The sequence below is a fragment of the Ostrinia furnacalis genome, unplaced genomic scaffold, assembly GCF_004193835.3.
Source record: "Ostrinia furnacalis isolate ACB-3 unplaced genomic scaffold, ASM419383v2 OfSCF5169, whole genome shotgun sequence".
Taxonomy (NCBI): domain Eukaryota; kingdom Metazoa; phylum Arthropoda; class Insecta; order Lepidoptera; family Crambidae; genus Ostrinia; species Ostrinia furnacalis.
The window spans coordinates 223,952-248,835 of NW_021135408.1; the positions used below are offsets into that span (position 1 = coordinate 223,952).

Consider the following 24,884-nt stretch of genomic DNA (forward strand, 5'->3'; position numbering starts at 1 on the left):
GTTCCTATCTCGACCGTTATCTATTCCTAGGTCGGCCGTTTGGTGTAGTGGTTCGAAACGGACTACTATTCCGGAGGTAGCGGGTTCGATTCCCGCACAGTACAAACAGTTGTGTGCATGAACATATTTGTTTGTATTGGACTGGGTGTTTTCTATGTATAATAAGTATGTATTTACAAAAAAAAAGTATTTAAGTATGTTTATATCCGTTGTCTAGTACCCATAGTACAAGCTTTGCTTAGTTTGGGACTAGAAGCGCAGTGTAAAATGTCTAAGGATATTTATTTATTTTATTTATTATCTCACAATCAAGTTGATCCAGCACCTATGAAGTCATTATAAACTCTCATAATAAATATATCTATGTTAGGTGCTTTTATAACTATCATAAAACACTTAAGTGTGTCACAATAACAACAAGTTACTTTGAAATCATTAGAGGCATGCGATTTTGTGAGTGCGCGTAATTATTTATTGTAATAATTGGATTATGCAGCAAGTAAAGCTTAGATCACACTCTCAACTTTAGAATGTATAGCTTAATTAATATTAGAAAAAGCACAATGGCTTGAATTTGGCCTACTTTGAATTTGACGAGGACCAGTCGCAGGGAAATATTATTTTAAAATAAGTCTGAAAGTATATTTTCTGTATAGCTGATTTCAGGGTATCTTCTACTAGTATTTAGTTCATAGACCCAGTTATTTTGAAAATAAATTCATAATTCTTAACAAGTATTATAGACGCAGTCATAATGACCCAAAACGATCTTTCCACAACTTCGCAAAAACAAATTGGCAGATAGAAACTTTCCAACATCTTTTAGATAACCGAGGTTCCCGCATGCAATAATACCTATCATCTTATTCAAAGTTGCGTGTACTCGTGTGTCCCCAGCCTAACACATGATTACCGATTTAGGCCTTGCGCAAGCGATTGTGTTATATTTCGGCCTAACAACTTAACTAAACTTCCTTTCTAGAGGCACTTGCATAATTTTAATGATGTATCCGTTTGAAGAGTTTTATGTCCCTTAGATTGAATGATCTGTCATCTTTTAGACTACCATTCTTGCTAGTCATTTTTGATGTAACTTATTATAAATTCGTAATATGACTTTTATGAGGAAGTTATGGAGAAATCGCAACATTACCAAAGCCACCAAAGTTAGACTTGTGCGAGCGCTTGTATTCCCCATCTTTCTTTACGCAGCAGAGACATGGACAGTACGCGACTTGGAAAAGAGGAAGATAGATGCCCTAGAGATGTGGTGCTGGAGAAAGATGCTCGGGATATCATGGACAGAGTTCCGTACCAATGTGTCCATACTCCAGGAGCTCGGTGTCACTCAGCGTTTATCAACCGTAGTACAGTCGCGCATACTGCAATACTTCGGACATGTCTCGAGGCGGGATGACAACTCCATAGAACGACTGGTCGTCCAGGGCAAAGTCGAAGGAACCCGATCGCGTGGCAGGTCACCAATGCGCTGGACTGACCAAGTGAAAGCAGCAGTAGGAGACGGCTTATGTGACTGCACCAGAAAGTCTGCCAATAGAGAGAGATGGAGGGAGATCGTGCGGAGAGTTGTATCCGCCTCTACAACCGATGTAAACAACGCCTCAACGTGACCACGACCGCTCTGCCAAGAGCGTAACGACTAAGAAGAAGAATATGACTTTATCCGTACTGATGTCAATCGGTAGGTAGTCACGTCTTTTTATCTTGAATTTGACATACTTCCCAGCGTTCGTCTGAACTGATTTTCTACTGAGTAATTATGGATGACGGATGACAATGCTCTGTTTTGGCATAGAGCTCTCATCATAGTCAGTGAATCATGAAGTCTTTTGCCAGAGGTCAGACGGGTTGGGGGCCTGATGTTTGCATATTGCTCGTTTAGTAGCCTCTCACTAAATATACAGTGAGAATGGGGATTTCTAGAGCTCTATACGAGATTTATTTACTACTACCAACTATAGATACTTTAAAACAACTCGAAAGAAGTGTTTAGAATGGAACCCTTTCTTATTTCTCTGGATAAACCTACTTTATCAATTTATGCGATCACCTGAAATCTTACACGTGTGTTTTAAACATTTCTAAACCTTTAAAATGCAACGCGTTACGTATTATTATAGCATTAGATTTGGACATGCTACAGCTTTTCAAAATTCTTACTAATCCAGTAAACTTGTTGCTTCACCTTGAACGCTGAAATGTATTCTTGAATTCATTGTAATTATTCTTGTACCTACAGCCAGGTACAGTCAATCGCATAAAAGCAAGACTTTTTGGAATTCACAATAGGATTAAAATCTGACAAGATACGTTGACATAAGTAGTTATTGTCCTTAAAAAAAATAGATGTCTGTCGTATATTAGAGGAAGCCTACCTAGTAGTGGAAGTCTGATGATGGAAGGTTATGAAATACATAATATCTATTGAAGAATTAATATAATTGTCAAGAGCAACGGTTTTCTCATAGATAGAACCAGCACTGATGCCTACCGGGGCTATTTATTTTGAATTCCCACCTCTCGTTCCCACCGCTGCAACTCCTGTGTAGTCAGGATCTACAGCTTGACCGTCAATAAAAACCCAACCAGTGAAGGTCAAGTTTGTCCCGGGGGAAAGTTAAACTGTCATTGGACCCGCAACGAAATGCGCTAAAAGACTAAGTGTCCTTTAGCTTTAGCAGACCGAAGTCTAACTTTATTAACTTTTAGACGCACTTTAGGTGCACAGATAACCATTTTCTGCTACCAACTGTACCAAAAGTGGTGGTGTGTTCGTATGTAAGCATTACTTCACCTCAAAAGTCCGCAGTTACGCCACGACACGCTCCGCGGCGCGTGGCGTGCCGCTTCTGACCATCGGTGGCCATCTTTCAAGATTTTGTAGGACATCTCATTTTTAAACTGCCTTTTTGAGACTGATAACTTCATCTAAAAATATAACCCTCCTTCTGGCGCAGTCGGGTAAAAAGAGGACTGAACCGGGAGTTGAACCGCCTTTTGGTTGCAGGACAATTTATAAATAAAGCTTTTGTATTTTTTAAGTATAAGTAGAATTTTATTCAAATAAGGTACCTGCAGACAGAAGTCGAAAACAGTTTAGTAGTTTCCACAAAAAAAACTAATATTGTTGACCTTTTTCTGTTGCCAATGTAAAGCTAACTCATGAAAACTCCTAAAACCCACTTTATGTTTGCCAGAAGTCTTTTAAAAAGCACCTTTTACATGTTCCAGTATTAACCCTACCACTACTTCGGGCCAGTGCTGGGAAGAAGCAGCGTATAAAACTGTCCTACTGTCTTAAGATTGTCCTCAATCAAATGTAAACCATGGCGACCCTTACAGGAACCCAGCGATATATCTGTTCTACCCACTTTATCTGGAACGTGCGAGTTTTTGTATGGCTACATCGCTAGATGGGGAAATAATGTCATAAACGGTGTACACTCATTAGCTTCGTTATCAGTAGTTAAACTATCGTTACGATGGAATATTGTGAGCTCTGTGGGGCACTGTATTGCGACCACATGAAGCTTGATTGTCAAAGTCAAAGTGAAAGTCAAAATTTCTTTATTTGTATAGACTATGAAATAGTACTTACAAATCGTCAAATATTTTGCTCTTATGGAGCCTCTACATGTCTCATAATCTATTTACCCTACCAGCGCTTCGAGACCAACATTTGGCAAGTGCTGAGAAGAAGCGCCGCAACAAACTCACTCACCACTGTCTGCCGATAAATAAATAGAAGATTAATGCTTTAGTGCTTGCAAGAGCAAGTGAAGCTGATCTATGTCAAATTTCTACGACGAGCCGCTGACGAATGTCCAATTTTAGGACAATAACTCGCGGCTCCGTTTCAAAATTCAAAAATGTTTACATTTCATTAATAAATTTATTTGGGTGCAATGCTGAGGTTAAGTTGTTTTTTAAGCGTGCGAGGAAGTTTTTTTTTAATAATTTGTCAAGACACTGCATTGCTTATGCACTGCATGCCACTATGATCCTAACAGAGCTCGGATAGACGAACAAATATCGTTTCGCTATGGTAATCGTTTATTTTGTATGAAAAACAAAAGAGCGCGTCTAAGGAATACAATTGTGAGAGCCTCGTATAGTCACGAAAGTCACTCGTGCTCAGGTTTCTGCACACGAATAGCATTAGATAGAATTAAACTAGTGGTCAGTCCACTATAGCAACATGATTTCTCATGGGTGACGAAAGCCCCCGACTTTAAAAACATAACAAAGCGCCCATAAACCTAAGAATCACTGCATGCTAATGTGATCGTGGCCGATCTAATACGTAAGGGGCACCTCAAGCGTGACAGACGCGCACCCGACTGGAAACTAACTGGCTGGCTTCCGTGTCTTCCCTCTTTGGATAACTTGACGGTTAGGGCTCTAGTACATTCTATACTTCTTCAGAGATTGAAATAAAACTCATAAAACTCATTTATTTTTGCAAATAGGCTTTTTAAAAAGCACTTTTACATGTCCCAATACTAACCCTACCACTGCTTCGGGATAATAAATGGACCAGTGTTGAGAAGAAGCAGCGCGAGAAACTCAGTCACTATTGTCAGCCTCCTTTATAATAGATTACAATGATACTGGGAAGTACGACTTTTCATCGGTTTTGAGGGGTTCCCTAAATGGATAAATGTGGTGATCCGGCTCGAAGGACCAGGAAAATGTGGTGGACTGCAGTGGACTGTATGCGTTTGTGTGTGTTCGAGAGCGCTGACCGGACGATGATGACTGCCGTTGAGAGCTTGCCCTTACTATGTCAGGCGTAGTAGGTGCTACTTGCAGGAATAAAACCACTATTTCACTTGCTGAGACTTCTCGCGTTTATTATTCGCTTCCTTTTCTCAGTTCTTACTTCTTCAGATCACTTGTTGCTTGGAGCACTTGTTCTCTGAACTGAACAAAACAACAACTTTAAATAAACTTGTCTCCCGGAGCGCCTCGCTCCGTATTTATAGGGCCCCGGGCTATATTCATCCCTTTCTCTCCCGATATTCCTGTCTCTGTCTCTCATGTTCTGGACCATAGTTCTGGAATGTTCGAAGCGAGAGGTCCGATGTTGCCGTCCCGTTTCTTTTTCTCTCGAATATTCCAGAAGTGTGTGGAAGAGTAATTGATGTGCAAGCGAGATGACAGATAATGTGAGAAAGAGATGGAATGTTATTTATTCTCACAACAAAAGTACAAGTACTTGTTTATTGTGTTTAATTCGACCCACTTATTGATGCAGGGGTGAACAACTGTTTTGCATTGTTTCTTATTGATGTCTAATTCACAAAGACTTTCTTCTTGCTTGAGGTGATATACAGGTTTCTTGAGTTGACATAAATAAGTCTGCTCTTGCTGATGACATGAGGAGATGTCTTCTTTTATCATCGTGATATAAGCATCTTTAGCTAAGTTGATGGCCAAGAATTCTGATATTGGGATCGTGTCTATCATCTTGCTATGATTTGTTGCAGTTGGTACGGGAATGAGATGAAATATTTCGAAGGAATCTCTGCCGACTAAAGGTACTTTTATCTCAAACAGTAGGTAATCTTCGCACATTCTGGCCTTGATATTCAATAAATGGTATATGTTTTGTAAACTAACATGTATATTATCTATGGGCAGAGTTAGTTCACTTGAGATCTGACTTGCTATGACACTTAGCTCGTTTCTAAGTTGTTCAGGTGATAAGAGATGGAAGTTGAATCTTCCATGATAAACGTCGGTGACCGTATTCAGCAGGGTTTCTTGCATATTTCGCAGTTCGTGTATCATGTTACTTGCAGCTACAGCGGTCAACGTCATGTAATTTGCTTGTGAAATGTTGAACACCTCTGAATTAAGTATGTTCACGGCGTTTTCTATTTTAATTAGGTGTTTGTTTACTAATTTGTGTTGCTTATTGATGGCTTCCTCGCTTCTTTTCAGTAAATTATATTCGGCTTCGACGATAGAAGTTTGATTTCGCCACAGTGATGCCAAATGTTGTTCATTATCATGTATGAGAGTAATATCTTTCTGATACTGCTCGGCAAACTTCTCATCTAGGACTCCAAACAGTGTATTAGCCACTGAGCCCACTGCGTTGATTAGACCGCGTCGCCTGCGCGAGCGTGTGCGCGTGTGTTGCGTCATCAGTATCGTATTATAGTGTTGCAGTTCGTCGTAGCTGTGACGTAGCTGCCATAGAATGACGTCACAATGCACTTCTTCGTTCAGTTTCTTGCATGTATCTTCCAAGTAATTGAAGTAATTTTCGAATGTCTTCATCCCTTGCCAGTATGGTTCCATCTTGTAATAAACCACTACAGTCCAGTCGTCTCTTATTACTTGCATATCCGAAATTTTATCGAAATAAATTCCTTGGTTTTGTTTCAGCGGTGTGTTTACGAAGGTGCATGATGCTGTTGTAAGTATGCTCATAAAATAAAGTAGAGCCAATACTATTGATTTAAAGTTGAAACCAATGTTTTTCACGCGTTTCTTGTTTTCTTCATGTATTGGAGATACACTTGCTGTATTAACTTGTTTGCTGTCTTGATTTGAGTTCTGATTGATAGGNTGGCGGACGCGGGCGCGCGCGTGGACGCGCCCAGCGACAGCGGCTCCACGCCCGTGCGCTCGGCCTGCTTCATGACGCACCTGGACGTGGTGCGCTTCCTGGTGCAGCGCGGCGCCGACATCCACCGCCCCAACCACAACGGCGGCACCTGCCTCATCAACTCCGTGCAGTCCGTGCGCCTCTGCACCTTCCTGCTCGAGCACGGCGCGCAGGTCAGGCCATCTCTTGAGTCTCTGTCTGTTTAACACCATTTTTGAAAGTGTATATTTTGTTATCATCATTGTTTTGAGTGCCACCAGGTGAAGTGCTGAAAATACTTATCATTTTCAATGTTCTGCTGTAATACATACTTGATGTGTCACGTTTAAGCGCGCTTTTTAGGCCTCAGCCTCGAATTTAGCGGGCAGCGGCAGGATCTTATGCGTATAGTAAGTCAAATAGACCGGTTCTCGAAAACAGCGGCGCGGGAGCGGGCAGCGGCGCGGGAGCGGGCAGCGCACTCCTTCTTTTGACCTCAATAAATCGAGCGTTAGGAATAAATTTGAATCGAAATAAAATTGACGCCGTTGTTCAGACACTTCGTTTGCGAATAAAAACAAATATCTCGACAACACAACCCTGAACACAACACTTCGCCGCTAAAGCGCCGCGCGAGCTGCTCGCTTGTTTCGAGAACGGGTCTGCGTTGCCTGCCCCGCTCCCGTGCCGCTGCCCGCTGAATTCGAGGCTGAGGCCTTAAACCTGGGCTGCATCATCTTACTTCAGCTATAACACACGTCAAAAGTCTATCAAATTCCACATAAAAACCACTGGTTATGGATAGTTAAAGTAAGGTGTTGCAAGTCAGCCTCAGTGCAATGCGAATGTTGGTCGGTGCGGGCAGGTGGACGCGCTGGACATGCAGCACAAGACGGCGCTTCACTACGCCATCCAGGAGCACCGCGTGGAGACGGCGCGCCTGCTGCTGGAGCACGGCGCCGACCCGCACCTCGCCTCGCGCGCCGGCGACGACGCGCTGCGCACCGCCTGCCTCAAGGTGACGTCAGCGGTCTTCTTCTTTTCGTGTCGACAACAAACCTACACAGTGTCAGCCCAAAACTCCGCCACAAGAGTGGCGTGGTCAGTAGCACTCATCGAATCCTCCTGAGTGCAGTTGCTTGGGCACTCAGGGCATGACATCAGGTGCTTCATCGACTGGGGAACATGAGCGGTTATTCTATGTATGGTCTATTGCTAGCTATACACCTTTCTTGATTATGTTGATTATGAAGAGAATGATTCAAACTCCTTGTTGAATGTAGATATTTATTACTTGATTACGTATAAAGGTACAATAATTGATTAACGAGAGTCGCGGCCACTTGTTAGGCTGCTAAATCGAACACTAAACTTAAAATAATGTAAAACATAAAATATAAAATTGGGTCAGCCGCGCATAGCAATATATTGCTGATGTTTGCAATTGTACGGTGACGCACCGTACATGTTCCGGGCCACCAGAGATGGAGGCGGGATGAAAGTAAAGTTTATGAAAATAGAGATGCACTACTAGTTGCTATGGGCGACGTAGACTTATTAACATTATGTATCGTATTAACACTATGTATCTTGTTAGTCTTGTTCTTGTGGTCTTCGTCTTCACTTGAGTTGCTTCGAATGGATGAGAGGCGCACGGTAGTGCGCTCCTCCGGGGGCGCGACAGTCGCCGCGCGTCGCACTCGCCGCCACGCCAGCCACGCTGCCGTGATGACTGCGGCGCCGATGATGATGTATATTAGAGCGTATTGATGTACATCGTGGTATGATACATCTGTGNAATGTTGTTTAATAAGACGTTGCATTGTAATGTAGTTGTATTGGCGCTTCCGCTTAATATCCAACCAAATCGCGTTTGTTGCGCTATTGGTGTTTGATTGTTTTCTCGACAGATGCCATCCAAAATGATGTTAGAGTACACCTCCGCCCCCAAAAGTAGGTCGACGGGGCGACTTTTGTAGAACTCAGGGTCTGCTAGTTGTATGTTTTCCAGGAACTCCCATGATGGTTTCGATAATGTGTTACTTGGCAGGTTGTTAATTAGCGTTTTCATAATAAGCACGTCGGTTTGTAATGTATATTCGCAGTTATTTGACTTGATAGTTATGTTTATTATTCCCTTGCAGTTATTTTCCTTGGCTCCGATTCCAGTTATGACTCCAGTACATTGACGTCGTGGTAATGATAAAATTTGAGCTGCTTTCTCGGTGATAATTGAGGTTTGCGATCCTTGGTCGAGTAGTGCTCGTAGTTTGTAGTAGTTACCATTGGCGGCTTGAACTTGTACGATCGCAGTTGCCAACAGTACTTCTGGTGACTCATGTTGTTGAATGGGAACAGTGGTCCTGGAGGAGTTGCTGTGGTTGACCATTCTTGATGTACTTGGTCTTGCTGTGTTATTTGGTGATGCAAAGGCTTCGTGTAATACTGTGTTATGTTGACCTTGGCATTCTCGGCATCGTTTTTGCACTCTACAGTTTCCTTGGTGCTTTATTAGGCAATTGAAGCATAACTTAAGTCTTGATGCTGTATTGAGTCTTTGTTGTGGCGACATTGATAAGAATTTTTCACAAAAATAAATTCCATGATTGTTGTAATTGCATAACGAACACTTGTAAGTTCTTAGTTGATTGTTGTTTGTGTTTTGTTCTGCCATGTTGTTATTGTTTGAGTATACTTGAAATCTTGTTTTATTTGGCTTTGGCGAAGCTTGATGTGTTAAAGGCCTTGTCGTTTGTGAATCTTGTTTTCTACGTGAGGACTCCATTGTTGTAAACTTGCATTCCAGGAAGTTCAAAAAATCTGACATCGTTGGTAGTTCACGTGGTTGTTCCAGACATTCATTGTAGTCGGTGAATGATTCATTATCCAGTTTTTGTGAAAGTAGATGTACTAGCAACGGATCCCATGTGCTGATATCAATGCCTAGGTTTTTTATGGCATTGAGGGTTTCCAGTGTGGTGTCGTGAAGGCGCTTGATTGCTTTGATCGCTTGATTTGGTGTAAGGACTGTTGCTGTACGGCAGGAATTGATAGCAAGTTGTTTATGTATGAAGTGAAGATAAGTTTCTTGTTATTGTATCGATGGTTGAGTATTTCCCAGCATATATTGTAGTTGTCGGAACTAATTGGTAGATGTTGTATCAGCCTGTCTGCTTCTCCTCGCACCTTGCCCTTGAGGAACTGCATTTTCTGGGCATTCGATAACGAGGGGTTGTTGTGTATTGTTTCAACGAGCAAGTCCTTGAAGGAGGTCCACTGATGGTAATTTCCACTGAAGGTAGGTATATCCATCTGTGGAGTGGANTGCACTTCTTCGTTCAGTTTCTTGCATGTATCTTCCAAGTAATTGAAGTAATTTTCGAATGTCTTCATCCCTTGCCAGTATGGTTCCATCTTGTAATAAACCACTACAGTCCAGTCGTCTCTTATTACTTGCATATCCGAAATTTTATCGAAATAAATTCCTTGGTTTTGTTTCAGCGGTGTGTTTACGAAGGTGCATGATGTTGTTGTAAGTATGCTCATAAAATAAAGTAGAGCCAATACTATTGATTTAAAGTTGAAACCAATGTTTTTCACGCGTTTCTTGTTTTCTTCATGTATTGGAGATACACTTGCTGTATTAACTTGTTTGCTGTCTTGATTTGAGTTCTGATTGATAGGCAGTAAAGATAATTTTACTACCGGACGTCTAAGGTAACCGTTCTTGGTTTTTAATGAAACTACTCGCACGTGTCCATCGGGGCCAGGGTGGAGTTCAACGACGCGCCCCATGGCCCACCGTCCCGATGGCAAGTTGTCGTCGTGTATGATTACCAGGTCATTGATTTTGAGGTTTTCTTGATTTTGCTTCCACTTGCCTCTGGTAGTTAATTGAGTTAAGTACTCTGAACGCCATCTCTTCCAGATGTCGTTATATATTTTTTGACATAGATACCATCTTGTTCTGAGATCTTGCTCTGTTTCAAATAATGTTAGCACAGGTCCACTTGATAGGAAGTGCGATGGAGTTAGGTAATCCAGATCTTCTGGATCTTCACTGATGGCACACAATGGTCTTGCGTTTAAACACCCTTCTAGCTGTGATAATACGGTCGAAAATTCTTCGTACGTCAGTTTTTGTTCGCCGACGACGCGTTTGAGGTGGTATTTTAAGCTCTTTACTGCGGCCTCCCAGAGGCCGCCTGCTGAAGGCCAGGAAGGGGCGTTAAAATGCCATTGAATGTTCATCTCTGTTATTTCTTGCATAAAATGACTGTTGTTTTGATGAAGAGTAGATTGAAGTATCTCGTATTCTTGNTGTTATACATTTGCTCGTATGATGAAAATGCTCTATCGTATTCGTTGTTACTGGTGCCTTGAGTTTCGCTATCAATCTCCCAGTGGAGACTGTCAATGGCTGACCAGCGTGATTGCAGAGAATTAAGCAGGTCTTCCAACTCCCATTTCTCAGTTATAGAATCGATGTTGATATTGGATGTCGTTCTATGAAACGCTCTGAAGTTACTTGCTTGCTTTTTCAGTAAGTCTTCTGTTTTGCTGTTAGTACCACGCGACTCCTTGGGTGTAGCTGGAGCCGTGGATGTCGATGGTGCTGCTAATGGTGTTGCAGGTTTGAGTAGGGGAGTCGGCGGCCTGGATTCTGTCATTGGCTCGTACATTTGCAGAGCTGTTTTGATGTTTTCATACGTCGACTTCATATGTTCATACTTGTTTTCGGTGAAGTAGGCATGAGACTTGTCTTGACACGCCCACAACTGTATGTGATTGTTGTTGAATTCTACCCAGTAATTGTCTAAAGTAGATATTTTGCGTTTAATATAATCTGCTGTTTTTCTTTCACGTCCGTCTTTCTTGAAATTNGATGCCGCGCCCTTTGCTGCTCTTTATCATGATGTGACCCGTGAAGTCCACGCCGGTGTGATAAAATGGGCGGGATGGGTTGCTTCTAGCGTGTGGTAAGTCACCCATGATCTGATGTTTCTTGTTTGTTAAAATATCTTCCATTGAAGACATGCTTGATTATTGCTTGAAATTGATTGAAATTGCTTGCTATAAATTGTATTTGTACCTGATTTACTTGCTTTTTGATGAGTGTTCGAGTGTTTGATGAATGCTTGCTTGTTTCTTTATTTCTTACTTGTTTCTTGATTTCTTACTTGTTTGATGAATGCTTACTTGTTTCTTGATTTCTTACTTGTTTCTTGATTGCTTGCTTGTTTGATGAATGCTTACTTATTTCTTGATTTCTTACTTGTTTCTTGATTTCTTACTTGTTTGATGAATTTGCTTGATTCTTGATTTCTTGTTTAGGTACTAGTCCCCAATGTCCTTGCGAACTCTGTACAGATTATGCGCCTTCTCAATCCAGTTGGTGAGACCCTCTTCCGGGAGGCCAAATGGACCGATTCGCTCCGTACGCGAGATTCACAAAGCACTGAGTTTTCTTGATTGTAGATAGATCCGGCTCAAATAAAGATGTATGGTCNTTGTTTGATGAATGCTTACTTGTTTCTTGATTGATATATTTGCTTGATTCTTGATTTCTTGTTTAGGTACTAGTCCCCAATGTCCTTGCGAACTCTGTACAGATTATGCGCCTTCTCAATCCAGTTGGTGAGACCCTCTTCCGGGAGGCCAAATGGACCGATTCGCTCCGTACGCGAGATTCACAAAGCACTGACTTTTCTTGATTGTAGATAAATCCGGCTCGAATAAAGATGTATGGTCTATTGCTAGCCATACACCTTTCTTGATTATGTTGATTATGAAGAGAATGATTCAAACTCCTTGTTGAATGTAGATATTTATTACTTGATTACGTATAAAGGTACAATAATTGATTAACGAGAGTCGCGGCCACTTGTTAGGCTGCTAAATCGAACACTAAACTTAAAATAATGTAAAACATAAAATATAAAATTGGGTCAGCCGCGCATAGCAATATATTGCTGATGTTTGCAATTGTGACGGTGACGCACCGTACACCTTTAATGAAATTAAGGTTAGAATTAGGCTTACAAATGGTACCAATATTGGTGGGAAGTGGGGAAGCATACGTTTGAAAATGCTTGTCGCGGGAGGTGCGATTTATTTGATGTCGAGTGTATTATAAATGCGAAAGTAACTCTGTCTGTCTGCTTTCACGCTTAAACCGCTGAACCGATTTTGATGAAATTTGGTATAGAGATAGTTTGAGTCCCGAGAAAGGACATAGGATAGTTTTTGTCCCGGTTTTTGAAACAGGGATGCGCGTGATAAAGTTTTTCTGTGACAGACAAAATTCCACGCGGGCGAAGCCGCGGGCGGAAAGCTAGTTATTTAGTAAAATAACTGCATGTTTAGACATATGCGTTCAGTTGTCCGACTATAATCAAACGAGTTGAAAGAAGTTGGGATACGACGAGGAGGAGCCGCTGCTCCGTCTCCCCTAATAAATAAAATTAGCACATCAGCTTTCTTGAGCATAGTTTGATAGTATTTGGATAGCGGCTTTTGACAAATAGTGACCCTTAGGTTCTTGTGGATTGCCAAAATGCGAGTACCAATGCGCCGATGATAGTACCCTCAGCAGGCAATTTGAGCTCTTTGGAAGCACATAATGTTGTATTTGCTGGCTGTCGACCACAGTTGGATTCAAATGTAATGAAAACAGCGATAAAAAAGTTCACCTCTGCCATTCTGCTAGCGGAGCACCCTGTACTTTACACTCTGTACTTCGTAAATAGTTAATATAAATAATTTCCTGTAAAAGTACAAAATTATCTTATTGACAATGTTACCATTTTGTTGTTATTAATATTTGTATCTCTCCTGTGGATAAGCACGGCGCGGAGGCCAGTCCTCTTGGAGGGCGTTCATGGGGATACAGGTCCAACAGGAAGAGGCCCCTTTGAAATTAACTATTGTAACTAAATACCCCAAAATCTTACCGTACTGGGGACGATCTCGAACGAGGTTTTCTATGGCTTCGACCTGAAATGGAAATCAAAGATGGCTATAATTATTTAGGTTGTTACTATAGAAAAAAAAAGATCCTGGTTACGTTTTAATAAATGCAAGAACTAAAACAACTATAAAATTGGTCTATATGGGCTTCACCACTGAAAATATTGATTTTTGTTGTATTTTTTTAATTTAATTTAAGTAAGGCATAGTTTTAATGTTTCATTGTTGCATGGAGTTGCTTGGTGACAAACTGCCAAAGTAGTGTAACATGGAGACGCACCCGCGACGGCCGCGCCGCGCCGCAGCGAGGCGCGCGTCAGCGGCACCGCGCCCTCCGCGCGACACCTGCGGAACCACACATCAGGGATGGCTAAACTTGGGGAGCCCTGACTAAACAATAGATCCAAATCATGAAGTGCCGGCGCGTTTCACGATGTGACCGGGCATATCACGATGTGGCCATTTCAGCGATCGGTCGACGACATACACAATTTCACGGGTCATAATAATTGTTTTGACCCGTGAAATTGTGTATGTCGTCGACCGATTGTCATAATAATTCATAATTGTCCCTTTTTTTTAATATTTAATGATTAGTATACAGGGTGTTGATTTCAATACTCGCCATATTTATTTAGGTGATATATTATGACTTACATAAACGCATTATCCACCAAAAAATAAATTACAAACGAAAGTGGAATTTTTAGCGAATATTTTCCGTGCAACATCAACTGTACTATGGCTCGCAATAATGCAATATACGTTTACTGTGGCACGGGCACCCATCGAGCTACGCGGATCGCTCGCTTATCATGTTGGATAGTCTACTGAAGGATACGTAAAGTTGGTAGTGTAAATAGGTATTTTTCTTTGACTAACTAAAGTTAAAGTTCGTTTTAAATTAGTTTGCTGTTTCCTATGTGTGTGTGAGTGTATTGGAGCGCTTTCCGCCACTACCTACCGCGACGGCGGGAGTATTTTCTACACAAAATTACAAGATTCACTTCCTACATTAAAAAGGAATGTCCTTTAAGTTTAGAGTTAGGTACTTACCAATGCGACTTCAGATGCGTTTCCACGTGCCCTCCCGTAACAGTAAACCATGTTTACGTACCTATCTACTCACGAGCACTGTACGTATGGTTAGGCATATTCCTAACACTCACTCACTATTACCACACTCACTATCACACGTTCATACACTAACTACTCAAAACCGCACGAGAAAACAATCAAAAATCGCAAATTTGCACATTCGATGACCGAAGATCTTTGTTAACTAAAGATCCGTCCTATCATAATTAATGCTCTTATAGCAAGCTTCCAAAATACTCAAATGCAAATGATTTGTAGTAGCTCAATCGTTATTATTAAAACGATAAGAATATCAATACATTTTGATAGTTATTTCGTGTAAGTAATGAAATTAAGTTCATTTAAAATAATCACGAACATGATGATGAATTATTTTATGAAAGTTATGAAGAATGGAAGTTTAACCTGAACCTAACTAACAGCCTAACAGTCGTTCAGGGAATTTAAATTAAACGCCGATAGAAATTAAATTACGTTATTATTTTAAATCAAATTTTTACAGAGATAGAACACGGTAGTAAGAAGTTTATGTACTAGAAAACATTTATCAAGCAGAGAAGAAGAGAAAAGTTGATGTTACAAGGCAAGAAATAAAGAAATAGCGATTGAGTACTAGGAATCCTAAATACGAGCTAGATTTCGCGGAGCGTGCGCGCAGCCTCTCAACGTGGGAAGCAAAATCGGACTGATGAATGGAGAAAATCGATGATCCACGATTGAGCGCCGATGACGCCCGAAACACGAAGATGAGCGAAGTATGTATTGTCAGTGCGAGCCCGATATCCGTGCGGCGGTATTATTGTATTTAAATGAAAGAAGTGCTAAATGATAGAAATTTTGTTTAGATACTGAAATCAATCGAGTTTAAAAACAAAATCTTGTCTTATCTCCTATCGAAAGTGAAGGAACAAGAGTTTGCCAGTGTGTTATTTCTAGGTGTTCAGTTTGCGGTAAGTTAAGTTTTATTTTAATAATTACTATCGTAAAGACGTAAAAGTTATTAAGGTAGAGAGCTAGAAATGTAAGGAATAACGAACCTGTATGAAAGAGCATTATTGTCATCTGTTTACAGTACTTTTGAATGATAAGTAGGTACAAGCTTATCACACACATAAAAGCATGGTTTAATTTAAAAAAAAATGTAGCTTCTGTAAAAATTTTTATTTTGCGGAAGGAAGCAAATTCGTGTAAAAGGTTTTTTTATTAAAGACCTACTTAATTAATTAGTTTTTAGAACAAAAAATAAACTCGTAACGTGATAAGGTGTAATTAACTAATTTACTCATTACATTTTTAGGGTAGATTTGGATTAAGCTCCGTCCAGTAGTCGTCGTTGAACTCACAGCTGATTGTGGCTGATAGTTGACTGACTCATGGGCGAGCGCGGGTAGTGGGGCGCGGGACGGGGGGCGCAGCGTTTGCCCGGGTCACCGGGTGAGCGCCGCGCGCCGTTTGCGTTGGGGGACTATTCTGCACTGTAGTGGTCGATTATGGAAATCGTAGATATTTAAAATATAATTTAAAAAAATTTTGAAGTCAGTTTTTTTGCTGATTCGTGATCAGAATAAGCTACTTAATCAACTCCCTAAATATGGCGGGTATTGAAATCAACACCCTGTATAGACACTATTATAGACAAGGCTACTCGACCCATTCCTTGAAAGTTGAAAGGGGTAATATTAGAGGACTTTATGTCCCTGTATACTACGACTATAAAAAGATTTCTGCCACGGCATAGGCTGTGATTGCTTTACTATTGCTTTACTAACAATTTACGTACGAAAGACTAAACGAAAGAATGATCTTTTCAAGAAGAGGAACTCATAGAATATAGCTACATACTTACAGAAAGTCTGCCGCAATCATTGTGCCCTTAGATTGTAGGTACGTTTATGGAATTTAGATGTTACAGAAATTAATAAAACATTTCATAATTTTGGTAGGTAGGTACGATGATAGCTTTTTTAGTTAAATTGTCAGTGTCATGGTGTCATGAGATTTATGTTAAAGATGACCCACGCTGAACTGTCCCGCCAAAATCAATGACAGGAGGGCGCTACCATCGTTCAACTATATGGTTTCCAACATGGCAAAAATCTGAACCAGCGATCCGGTATTGACGGTGGCGCCCCACTGTCAATGTCATGCATAGGACAGTTCAGTATTTTGGAACTATAACCTACATTGAACTGTCCCACCAAACACTAAACTCATTGACAGGGAGGGAGGCGCCACCATCGTTCAACCAAATTTCCAACACATAGAGGAATTAATTGGTTAGATTCTCCAAGTCCAACATGACAAAAATCCTATACAAAAATCGGGACCAGCGATCCGGTACTTTATCATCTGGTATTAATTGATGGTGGCGCCCCCCTGTCAATGTCACTGATGGGACGGTTCGTTTTTAATGCCAATGTGTATCATTTAGTACCAAATAAATATTTTTTTCTTTCTTTCTTTCTTTCTTGTAGCACGTTTGTGTAGTTCCAATATACTGAACTGTCCTATCCATGATCCATGACATTGACAGCGGGGCGCCACCGTCAATACCTACCGGATCGCTGGTTCCGATTTTTGCCATGATGGAAACCACGTGGAAACCATATAGTTGAACGATGGTAGCGCCCCCCTGTCATTGAGTTTGGTGGGACAGTTCAGCGTTTGCTTCAGTGTGGGTCATCTATAGTGGGCCTTAAAGATAATCCTACTTCCTACTCCTACTAATATTATAAATGCGAAAGTTTGGATGTCTGGATGTCTGAATGTCTCTTTCACGTAAAAACTACTAATCGGATTTTGATGACACTTTACAGTATTATTGTTTATAACCCAGAATAACATATAAGCTTTAATTTACGACGATCTGTGACACACTGAATATCACGCGGGTGATGCCGCGGGAGCCGCGGGTAACAGCTAGTTAAACTAGAGCCCATAGTTAGGGTTAGGGCCATGGCAGTATAATGGCGCATCCACACATGACGGGCGGCACGGCCGGCGGACAACCTGGCGGCCAGGAGGGCACACTGGCAAGGCCTACATCGGTTTAAGACAAAAGTGGGTTGAAGAGAAACTGCTTGCCGGCATTATAAGGTACGATAATCAGCCCAAAACTAATCTTGTTATTTTATATTTATTTATAACAATAATGGGAAATCAAATAAAACAAAAGAAATATTTAATTAATTTATAATATATTTTACAACGAACATGTAGGAGACAGTGCATAGTGAATATACAAATAGAAATGTTTAGATGATTGATGTTTTGCTTAAGTGTATGTACCCAAGAGAATACTGTTACTCCGACGCCGACGCCGTTGCTACAATAGCGTGTTCGATGATCTCGAGCACGCTGGTGTAGCAGCCGGCCAGCAGGCAGCAGGAGCCGACGACGACGATGAAGACGTCGCGCAGCAGCTTGTAGCGGCAAGCGCCGTAGCGGTCCGGGTACCAGATGCAGGCGTCCATGAGCCCCGGGAACACGATGGCCAGCAGCGACAGGCAGAAGGCGCCGAACAGCGCGATGAAGGGGCCCAGGTGCGGCATCGCCATCGCCAGCAACCCTGCGGCCAGAGCGATTCTTAAACGCATAATACCCTTATCATCGTCTTAAAATACTTGTTTTAAATTAATTTAAAATATAGGTACACTAATTATTGTGAAAGCATGGCACTTGTGAATTTGACAACTACGAGTGTGTCAGAAGTCGATCCCCGCATGATAGTATAAAACACGCATTTTTGTATTAGTCTCAGTTTCCACCAAGGTGGAGCGAAGACGGGAGAAGATGTGCGGCGAAGCTGGCAGGCTATTTCCATCAAAGCGGAGCGGAGAAGAGAGAATAGGATACGAGACGAAAGGAGACGACGTATGAGCTGTGCAGTGTGCGTAGCTGTCTGCTGGCAGTCTATTGCTATTTAAAGAAACACCGCACCGCACCGTGCTGACTCTCAACGAGAACATAAAGGGCCCCATGCACAGAATTGGGCACGGGCCTCGTATACATGTATACGTAACATATTATTATACATAAATAAAAAAAGGATTTACGAGTATACAATAGGCGTGTACCTATATGTTACGGTCAAAGTGATAAATGTGAAAATTATGAATAATCGCCGGTTATTATGAATAATTACCGCATGATTTGGTAAATGTGATTAATATGAGATCATTTTATGGAAAAGTAATATTATGCAAGAAACATTCCAAATTCATTATGCCAAATTATATTAATATTATGATATCAAAACGTTCAAAAATTTTGGCTGTACAAGAGAACGTACACAAGATATTGTTCTCTTTTATGATATTTGTTAGTACTTAGGTTGAATGATTAAATTATCACTGTTAAATGTTATTAATTTATCACTTTTACCGCGACTGTCGGTAATTATTCATAATAACCGGTTATTATTCATAATTTTAAATTTATCACATTAACCGTAACATATATAGCCTGACCAGGAACATAAAGACCCTGGCATAGAGGCGCTTCAATTGCATTTGATAGTGCAACACTGAGTACAGTCGTACCTATGTTAAATTAATAGGCTAACTTTATGTATCAGGATTCAGGATTACGGGCTAACTTGATATTTTCATAAATTAACGAAAAAATATTATTATAAGTAACCTGGTTTAAATAAATTAAATGAAACCATCAATCGAGCTACCTAGTAGGATTTATTTTATTATTCATCAATAATCAAATTCAGAACTTGAATATTCAACTGCAATGTCTGCTCATGAACGCTTCAAACTCGGTACTTCTGTCCCAATTCCATAAAATTCAACACTTACAAAGTGACAAAAAACTTTAAAATTGGTAGTTGAAACAAACCACAGCTAATTTTCATAGTAAACTGTACTATACGATAAACATGTCAGTCAATTTGACAACCTTGTCGGAAACATTATTCAATGAAAATATTGTCCGAACCCTTAGTATTTCTCTTCGACAAATACTTTAACACATTGTGAACCACTTTTCATTCACGACTATAAAAAGATTTTAGCAATTTAATTCACAAAATCAATTGCGCACATTTAAAATAAAGTTTGTTTACACTTTGACAGCATTAGAATGACATGCAAGGTGACATATCAATGAAGTTTTCAGTTACTGTTGCCATTAAAAGAAATTAGTACCATTAGTTTTCCGCAACATGGCGAGGGTTTTTATGTTCCTGGTCGGGCTATACATCTATTTAATTGTTTGGATCTCATAGTTAATATTGATAGGTAGACACCTACAAGCCCCGTTAAGTTTTATGATGTTTATGACTAGATGTTGGCGTTATGCAAAAGGCTAATAATATGACGTTTAGTTATTATAGTAATAGTTAAATTAGATTCTTACACGGAATGATGACGAGCAGTACTCGCAGTGTGTAGTCAAGAAGACAATGCTTCGACTCTGGTATGGTCTTCCTAAGTTTTCGCCACAAAATGTTGTAGGCCACAAAGTTCTGTAGGGGGAATGAGAGGAAAATGGCGAGTGCGAGTGTTATTTTTGCTGCCTGCGCCTTTCTGCGGAAGAATAAAAACCTATAGTTACAATTTACTCATAAAAATATGGTATAATATACATCAAGTACTTGCGATCTGTAGCTCCCGTGCTCAGAATAGTCAGTTAATTATTCTTTATTTCCGATATAATATGCGATTAAGAAATAATAATATGTTCTGCTATCAAGTTTGTCGGATTAAATTAATAGAAAGAAAACGTAGACAGGTACTTCTTCCCAATTCTAAATCTATAATGGACAAACATTTACATCAGACCCTACAATAGGTCAGTATGTGATGCAGATATACAGAAGGTGACATGAAGTGCTGTGATTGAACTGACTTTTGTTCATGCGGCAGGTTGAGCGTGAGCGAGGCCTTGATGCTGTGCCCGTACTTGAGGTAGCCGAACACGCCCACCAGCGCGTACATGCTCATGATGATCAGCATGCCCACGTTGAACAGCCCCACCAGCCCCACGAACTGCTTGGGGTGCTCCATGTTGTACTCCAGCGCCAGAACCTGCGGATTTCATGTCATTAAATATACTTGTGTTACAAGAGTGTTCACCACCATAGTCCACCATCAACGGGGTTCGAATCAACATTTTTTTGCGTGAAAGACCACCAAACTCAATGACAGGGGGGCGCTACCATCGTTCAACTATATGGTTTCCAACAATGACATGGCAAAAATTGGAACCAGCGATCCGGTATTGACGGTGGCGCCCCACTGTCAATGTCATGGATAGGACAGTTCAGTAATTTGGAACTATAACTATGTTATTTAGCTACTTTTTTTTAACTCACCACACCGACGGCTTCCAGAGCAAACAACGTTATTCCTATGAAAACAGGAATGTCTTCCCAACGTTTGATTTCAAGCATTTCTTTACTAAGGACAACATCATCTTCTATCAGGTAGAAGAATACGAGGATCAGCCCTAAGATGGTCACTACGTTCGAGATCGTGGATAAAGGTGTCAGAAGTTTGAGGTTCTTAATTAGGTTCAGGAGGAGCTGGGGCCCGAGCTGAAACGCGATGTGGATACGTATTGAGAACACCACGTCATTGAAGTCACACACCTGAAAGATAAGTATGTATAAGTATGTATGTTGCATTGCATTACTTACATTAGAAATTATGAAATAGAAATTCAAAAATTAATATGCACAATTTTGAGTAGTGGAATCATCACGTATCTTGTAACATTGCTGTATAGAGCTCCATTTGCTGTATTAGTCAGCGTACAAATATTTATAATTGTCTAAGGTTGGAGTGAGCTGGTAAACGCCAGACCTACGTCATTTTATAAAAGCTGAAATTTTGTCAGCGTATGCTCCCAATATAGGTTAGAATGTTGGTGGATCATGAAGTTTGAGTCATCGTGGCTTTGGCAGCTATCCTAAATAAACTGTCTGACAATGGGTTGAAACTGTCAAAACTATCTGGCTGATGTGGAAACAACTTCTAATCATTGCTAAATGATTACATAAAATAATATACATAAAATCAGATTTTAGAGTAGGCGCACACGATAAGTGATCTCACTCTACTATTTCTAAACTTTACAAGATATCCAAAAACTGGTTATAAGTTACAAAATAAACTAGATCTATTCGAAAATTCAATGTTTCCAGCTTCCATACATTTAGTAAAACCACATAATTTAATATTAAAAACTATACAAGATCAAAAACTGGTAAGATCCTGAAAGTGCTTCACGAGCTCTATCCAACGGTATCAATAATGGGTTACAAAATAAACTGGATCTATCCGAAAATTCAATGTTTTCAGCTTCCATACATTAAGTACAGCCACAATCATGACACTCATGTCTTGATAATGTTATAAATGCAAGTAAAGCCTAAAACCAATGTTTTCCACAAAACTTTTTAAATAAGAATGCAATTTGCGAGTTAATTTTAAGACTTTATTATTTAAATAAAAAAATTCAACACTTCTAATAATGTATCGCTAGCATAATTATAACGGATGGATCCAGTTAATTCTGTAACCTATTGTTTTCTATTATAATAATATTAGTTGGATAGAGCCCGTGAAGCACTTTCAGGGCCAGTAACTAGTTTTTCGATATCTTGTATAGTTTAGAAATAATCGAATGAGATCACTTATCGTTTCCACCCGGTATGTATTTTATTTAACTATTTAACTGAATTAGCTTTATTCTAATTACCTATCAGAACATGGAGTAAGCTTACTTATTTTTTTAACTATTTTATCTAAAGAAATAATATTTATTTTGAAGTAAGAAAGAGGAGCTTATGTAGGCACTTGTCATATGTGTGTACCTGTTTGACGTTCTCGGCGACAAAGATGAGGTAGATGCAGCAGATGCCGAGCTGCCAGAGGATGAGCACCACGTCCACGAAGTAGTAGAAGGGGCGCGCGGCCCAGCGCAGGCACGGCGGGCCGTCCTGCAGCGCCAGCCGCATGGACTTGGGGTAGGCCATGTACCCGCGCCGCCAGCGCTTGCACAGCTCGTACTGCGCCGCGATCTGGGGTATGCAACGATCAAAAATGCTATTGACATGGTTATTTTTGACATAGTATAGATTCTGATTAATTGTAATTTTGCATGGTTATTTATTATGCTTATATTATTATTGTACCTATTTCCAACACAATGTACATTGTTTTTAAATGGAATAAACTTATGACTTATGACTTAAAACCACCATTTGGTGGAAATGTCGAAAAAAACGAAGATGCGGAAACCTCTGTCAACGGTTAATAAGACCTAAATTAATGTGTACTCACTATTAGTTTTTTTTTTTAATTTGCTAGAAACGGGTAATTAACATCCTACTACTTACATAATTTCCATTAATTCTCTAGGAACTAGGAACACTAGAAATTAGTAGTAGTAGTAGTCAATTAGTTTTCGAAAAATATGTGGCAAAGAACAAAGGAATTTGGAAGCTTAAGAATATGGTTATTTATAAAAGCAATACTATTTTTTTAATAATGAGGTTTTGAATATGTATAAAAAACGTAAGGTTGTCGAATAAAAACATGTGGTTTATCTAATATGCCAAGTATTGTGGATGAAAACCGTGAAAATGGCAATGCCAGATTTTGTATGGAAGGTGGCGTCTTTTTTTTTTCGCGCGGCCATCGACCAAACTTTGTTTTTTGATTAAAAATAACAACATAAAATAAATTGCAACAAAATATTGCGCTATTTTTTATTGCGCTGATTCTGCTCCACGCTGATGTCTGGAGCCTTTAATGGATGGTATTGTTTGTTTACACATACAATGTCACTATTTTGTTGCAATTTCTTACAAAACTTGCTCGCAAAAAGCAAATCTAGTATGTAAATCATCAAACTTCTAACGCTCGTAACTCAGTTCAGACTGAGTTTAGAGGTATACATACATGTCATAGTAAGTTTGGTTTATTACACTATTTTGTTATCAAAAAACAAGGTTTGGTCGATGGCCGCGCGAAAAAAAAAGACGCCAATTTCCGGCATTGTCTTTTGCCAAATCAGATCTAGTGCTTTTTTCAGGGCTATCTACAGAACTTGACTTGGCACACTTTTAGATCTCGTTTGTTTTGTCGGCAAACGACCTTAATTTTCACAATGTTCAAAGGATTTTGATGTGATATTCAGTTTGCAATACAAGTTTCGGTTTCAGTTAACTGGTGAATTCGTATGAGGTTTGAGTAAGAGTCCGCTGACCAGGAGCTGGATGCAGTAGGTGGCGAACACGGCGATGAACACGACGCCCACGATGCCGAACACGATGCCCATGCGCGACATGGCGTCGGGCATGGCCAGGATGCCGGCGCCGATGCTGCCCTTCAGCAGGTGGATCATGGTGTCCATGTATCTGGAAACGACTTATTATTTCCAATATGCAACCATGAAACTGTGGCATGAGATATATGTTTTAGTACATATTTTAAAATGCAGTAACGGACTCACGATGTGGGTCTTTCCACTTTTCGGTGGGTGTGAGGATCGTAGTTCTGCTCGTCATCGCCTGGAACCGATTAATCCATCATTCTCGTACGTTCTTATGTGTACTTACACTTTAACATACATATTAAACCAAATTAATGTGATCAGAGCTGAAAACACTAAGCTCGATAAATGCTGCACGCACTAGTAATAACAGGCTTAATTGAATTAATATGATATGCATCGGTCATCGAAGCGATGCTTCCATAAATCCTACATCAGGAATTACGTGGGAACAAACTTACCGCCGGTGATGGTGTCCACGATGCCCGCCATGAACGTGTAGATGAACATGGTGGCCGCGCCCTTCAGGCCCCGCTCTGAGCGATGGACCACTCTAAATGCTGTAACGTTTTTACACTATTCACCAATACACTACTAACATTAAAATAATACAAGACATGAAATACTTTAATCTGTAACCGTCATTTGGGCTTCTGTCTGCTGTCATACTTATCGTCATAGAGACAATGACATATCATATAAATAGACACGTTATGCGCCTACATTATTGTATTTTAAAATGGCGCAAGTAGTCCTATTTTATGACAGCTATTCATTTTGACATTTTGCACAGAAAAGGAGAATGGGGTAGAGTGAACCTCACAGATATAGAGAACCTAAATTGTATTTTCGAATGAACTATCAAAGTAATATTTATACAAAAGCAAGACAAAACGTAACTTATTAT

At 40.2% G+C, this 24,884-nt stretch overlaps 3 protein-coding genes across 3 annotated transcripts; 1 reads left to right on the forward strand and 2 right to left on the reverse strand.

Annotated features, from left to right (window-relative positions):
- Window positions 1-5,208: 5,208 nt before the first annotated feature.
- On the reverse strand, window positions 5,209-6,375 carry LOC114360768 (uncharacterized). The gene has a single exon (XM_028315557.1). It carries the CDS (start codon window positions 6,373-6,375, stop codon window positions 5,209-5,211), a length of 1,167 nt encoding a protein of 388 aa, XP_028171358.1.
- A 65-nt stretch (window positions 6,376-6,440) lies between these two features.
- On the forward strand, window positions 6,441-8,118 carry LOC114360769 (sex-determining protein fem-1-like). Its single transcript, XM_028315558.1, has 4 exons — window positions 6,441-6,448; window positions 6,600-6,813; window positions 7,485-7,637; window positions 8,041-8,118. The coding sequence occupies exons 1-4, from the start codon at window positions 6,441-6,443 to the stop codon at window positions 8,116-8,118; spliced, it is 453 nt and encodes a 150-aa protein (XP_028171359.1).
- Window positions 8,119-17,911: 9,793 nt separating this feature from the next.
- Window positions 17,912-24,619, reverse strand: LOC114360766 (proton-coupled amino acid transporter-like protein CG1139). The gene is made up of 8 exons (XM_028315554.1): window positions 24,439-24,619; window positions 24,158-24,215; window positions 23,912-24,062; window positions 22,515-22,721; window positions 21,012-21,287; window positions 20,546-20,724; window positions 20,054-20,223; window positions 17,912-18,254 (listed from the first exon to the last, which is right to left on the reverse strand). The coding sequence occupies exons 1-8, from the start codon at window positions 24,485-24,487 to the stop codon at window positions 17,989-17,991; spliced, it is 1,356 nt and encodes a 451-aa protein (XP_028171355.1). The 5' UTR covers window positions 24,488-24,619; the 3' UTR covers window positions 17,912-17,988.
- Window positions 24,620-24,884: the final 265 nt, after the last annotated feature.

Excerpts from the sequence above, each read along its gene's own strand:
- LOC114360768 (XM_028315557.1), bottom strand. The coding sequence starts at position 6,375 with ATGCAAGTAATAAGAGACGACTGGACTGTAGTGGTTTATTACAAGATG.
- LOC114360766 (XM_028315554.1), bottom strand. The coding sequence starts at position 24,487 with ATGTTCATCTACACGTTCATGGCGGGCATCGTGGACACCATCACCGGC. Across the intron at positions 22,722-23,911 it reads CCTACTGCATCCAGCTCCTG|ATCGCGGCGCAGTACGAGCT; the intron begins GTCAGCGGACTC and ends TGCATACCCCAG. Across the intron at positions 20,725-21,011 it reads CTCTGGAAGCCGTCGGTGTG|GTTCTGGCGCTGGAGTACAA; the intron begins GTGAGTTAAAAA and ends TGAAATCCGCAG.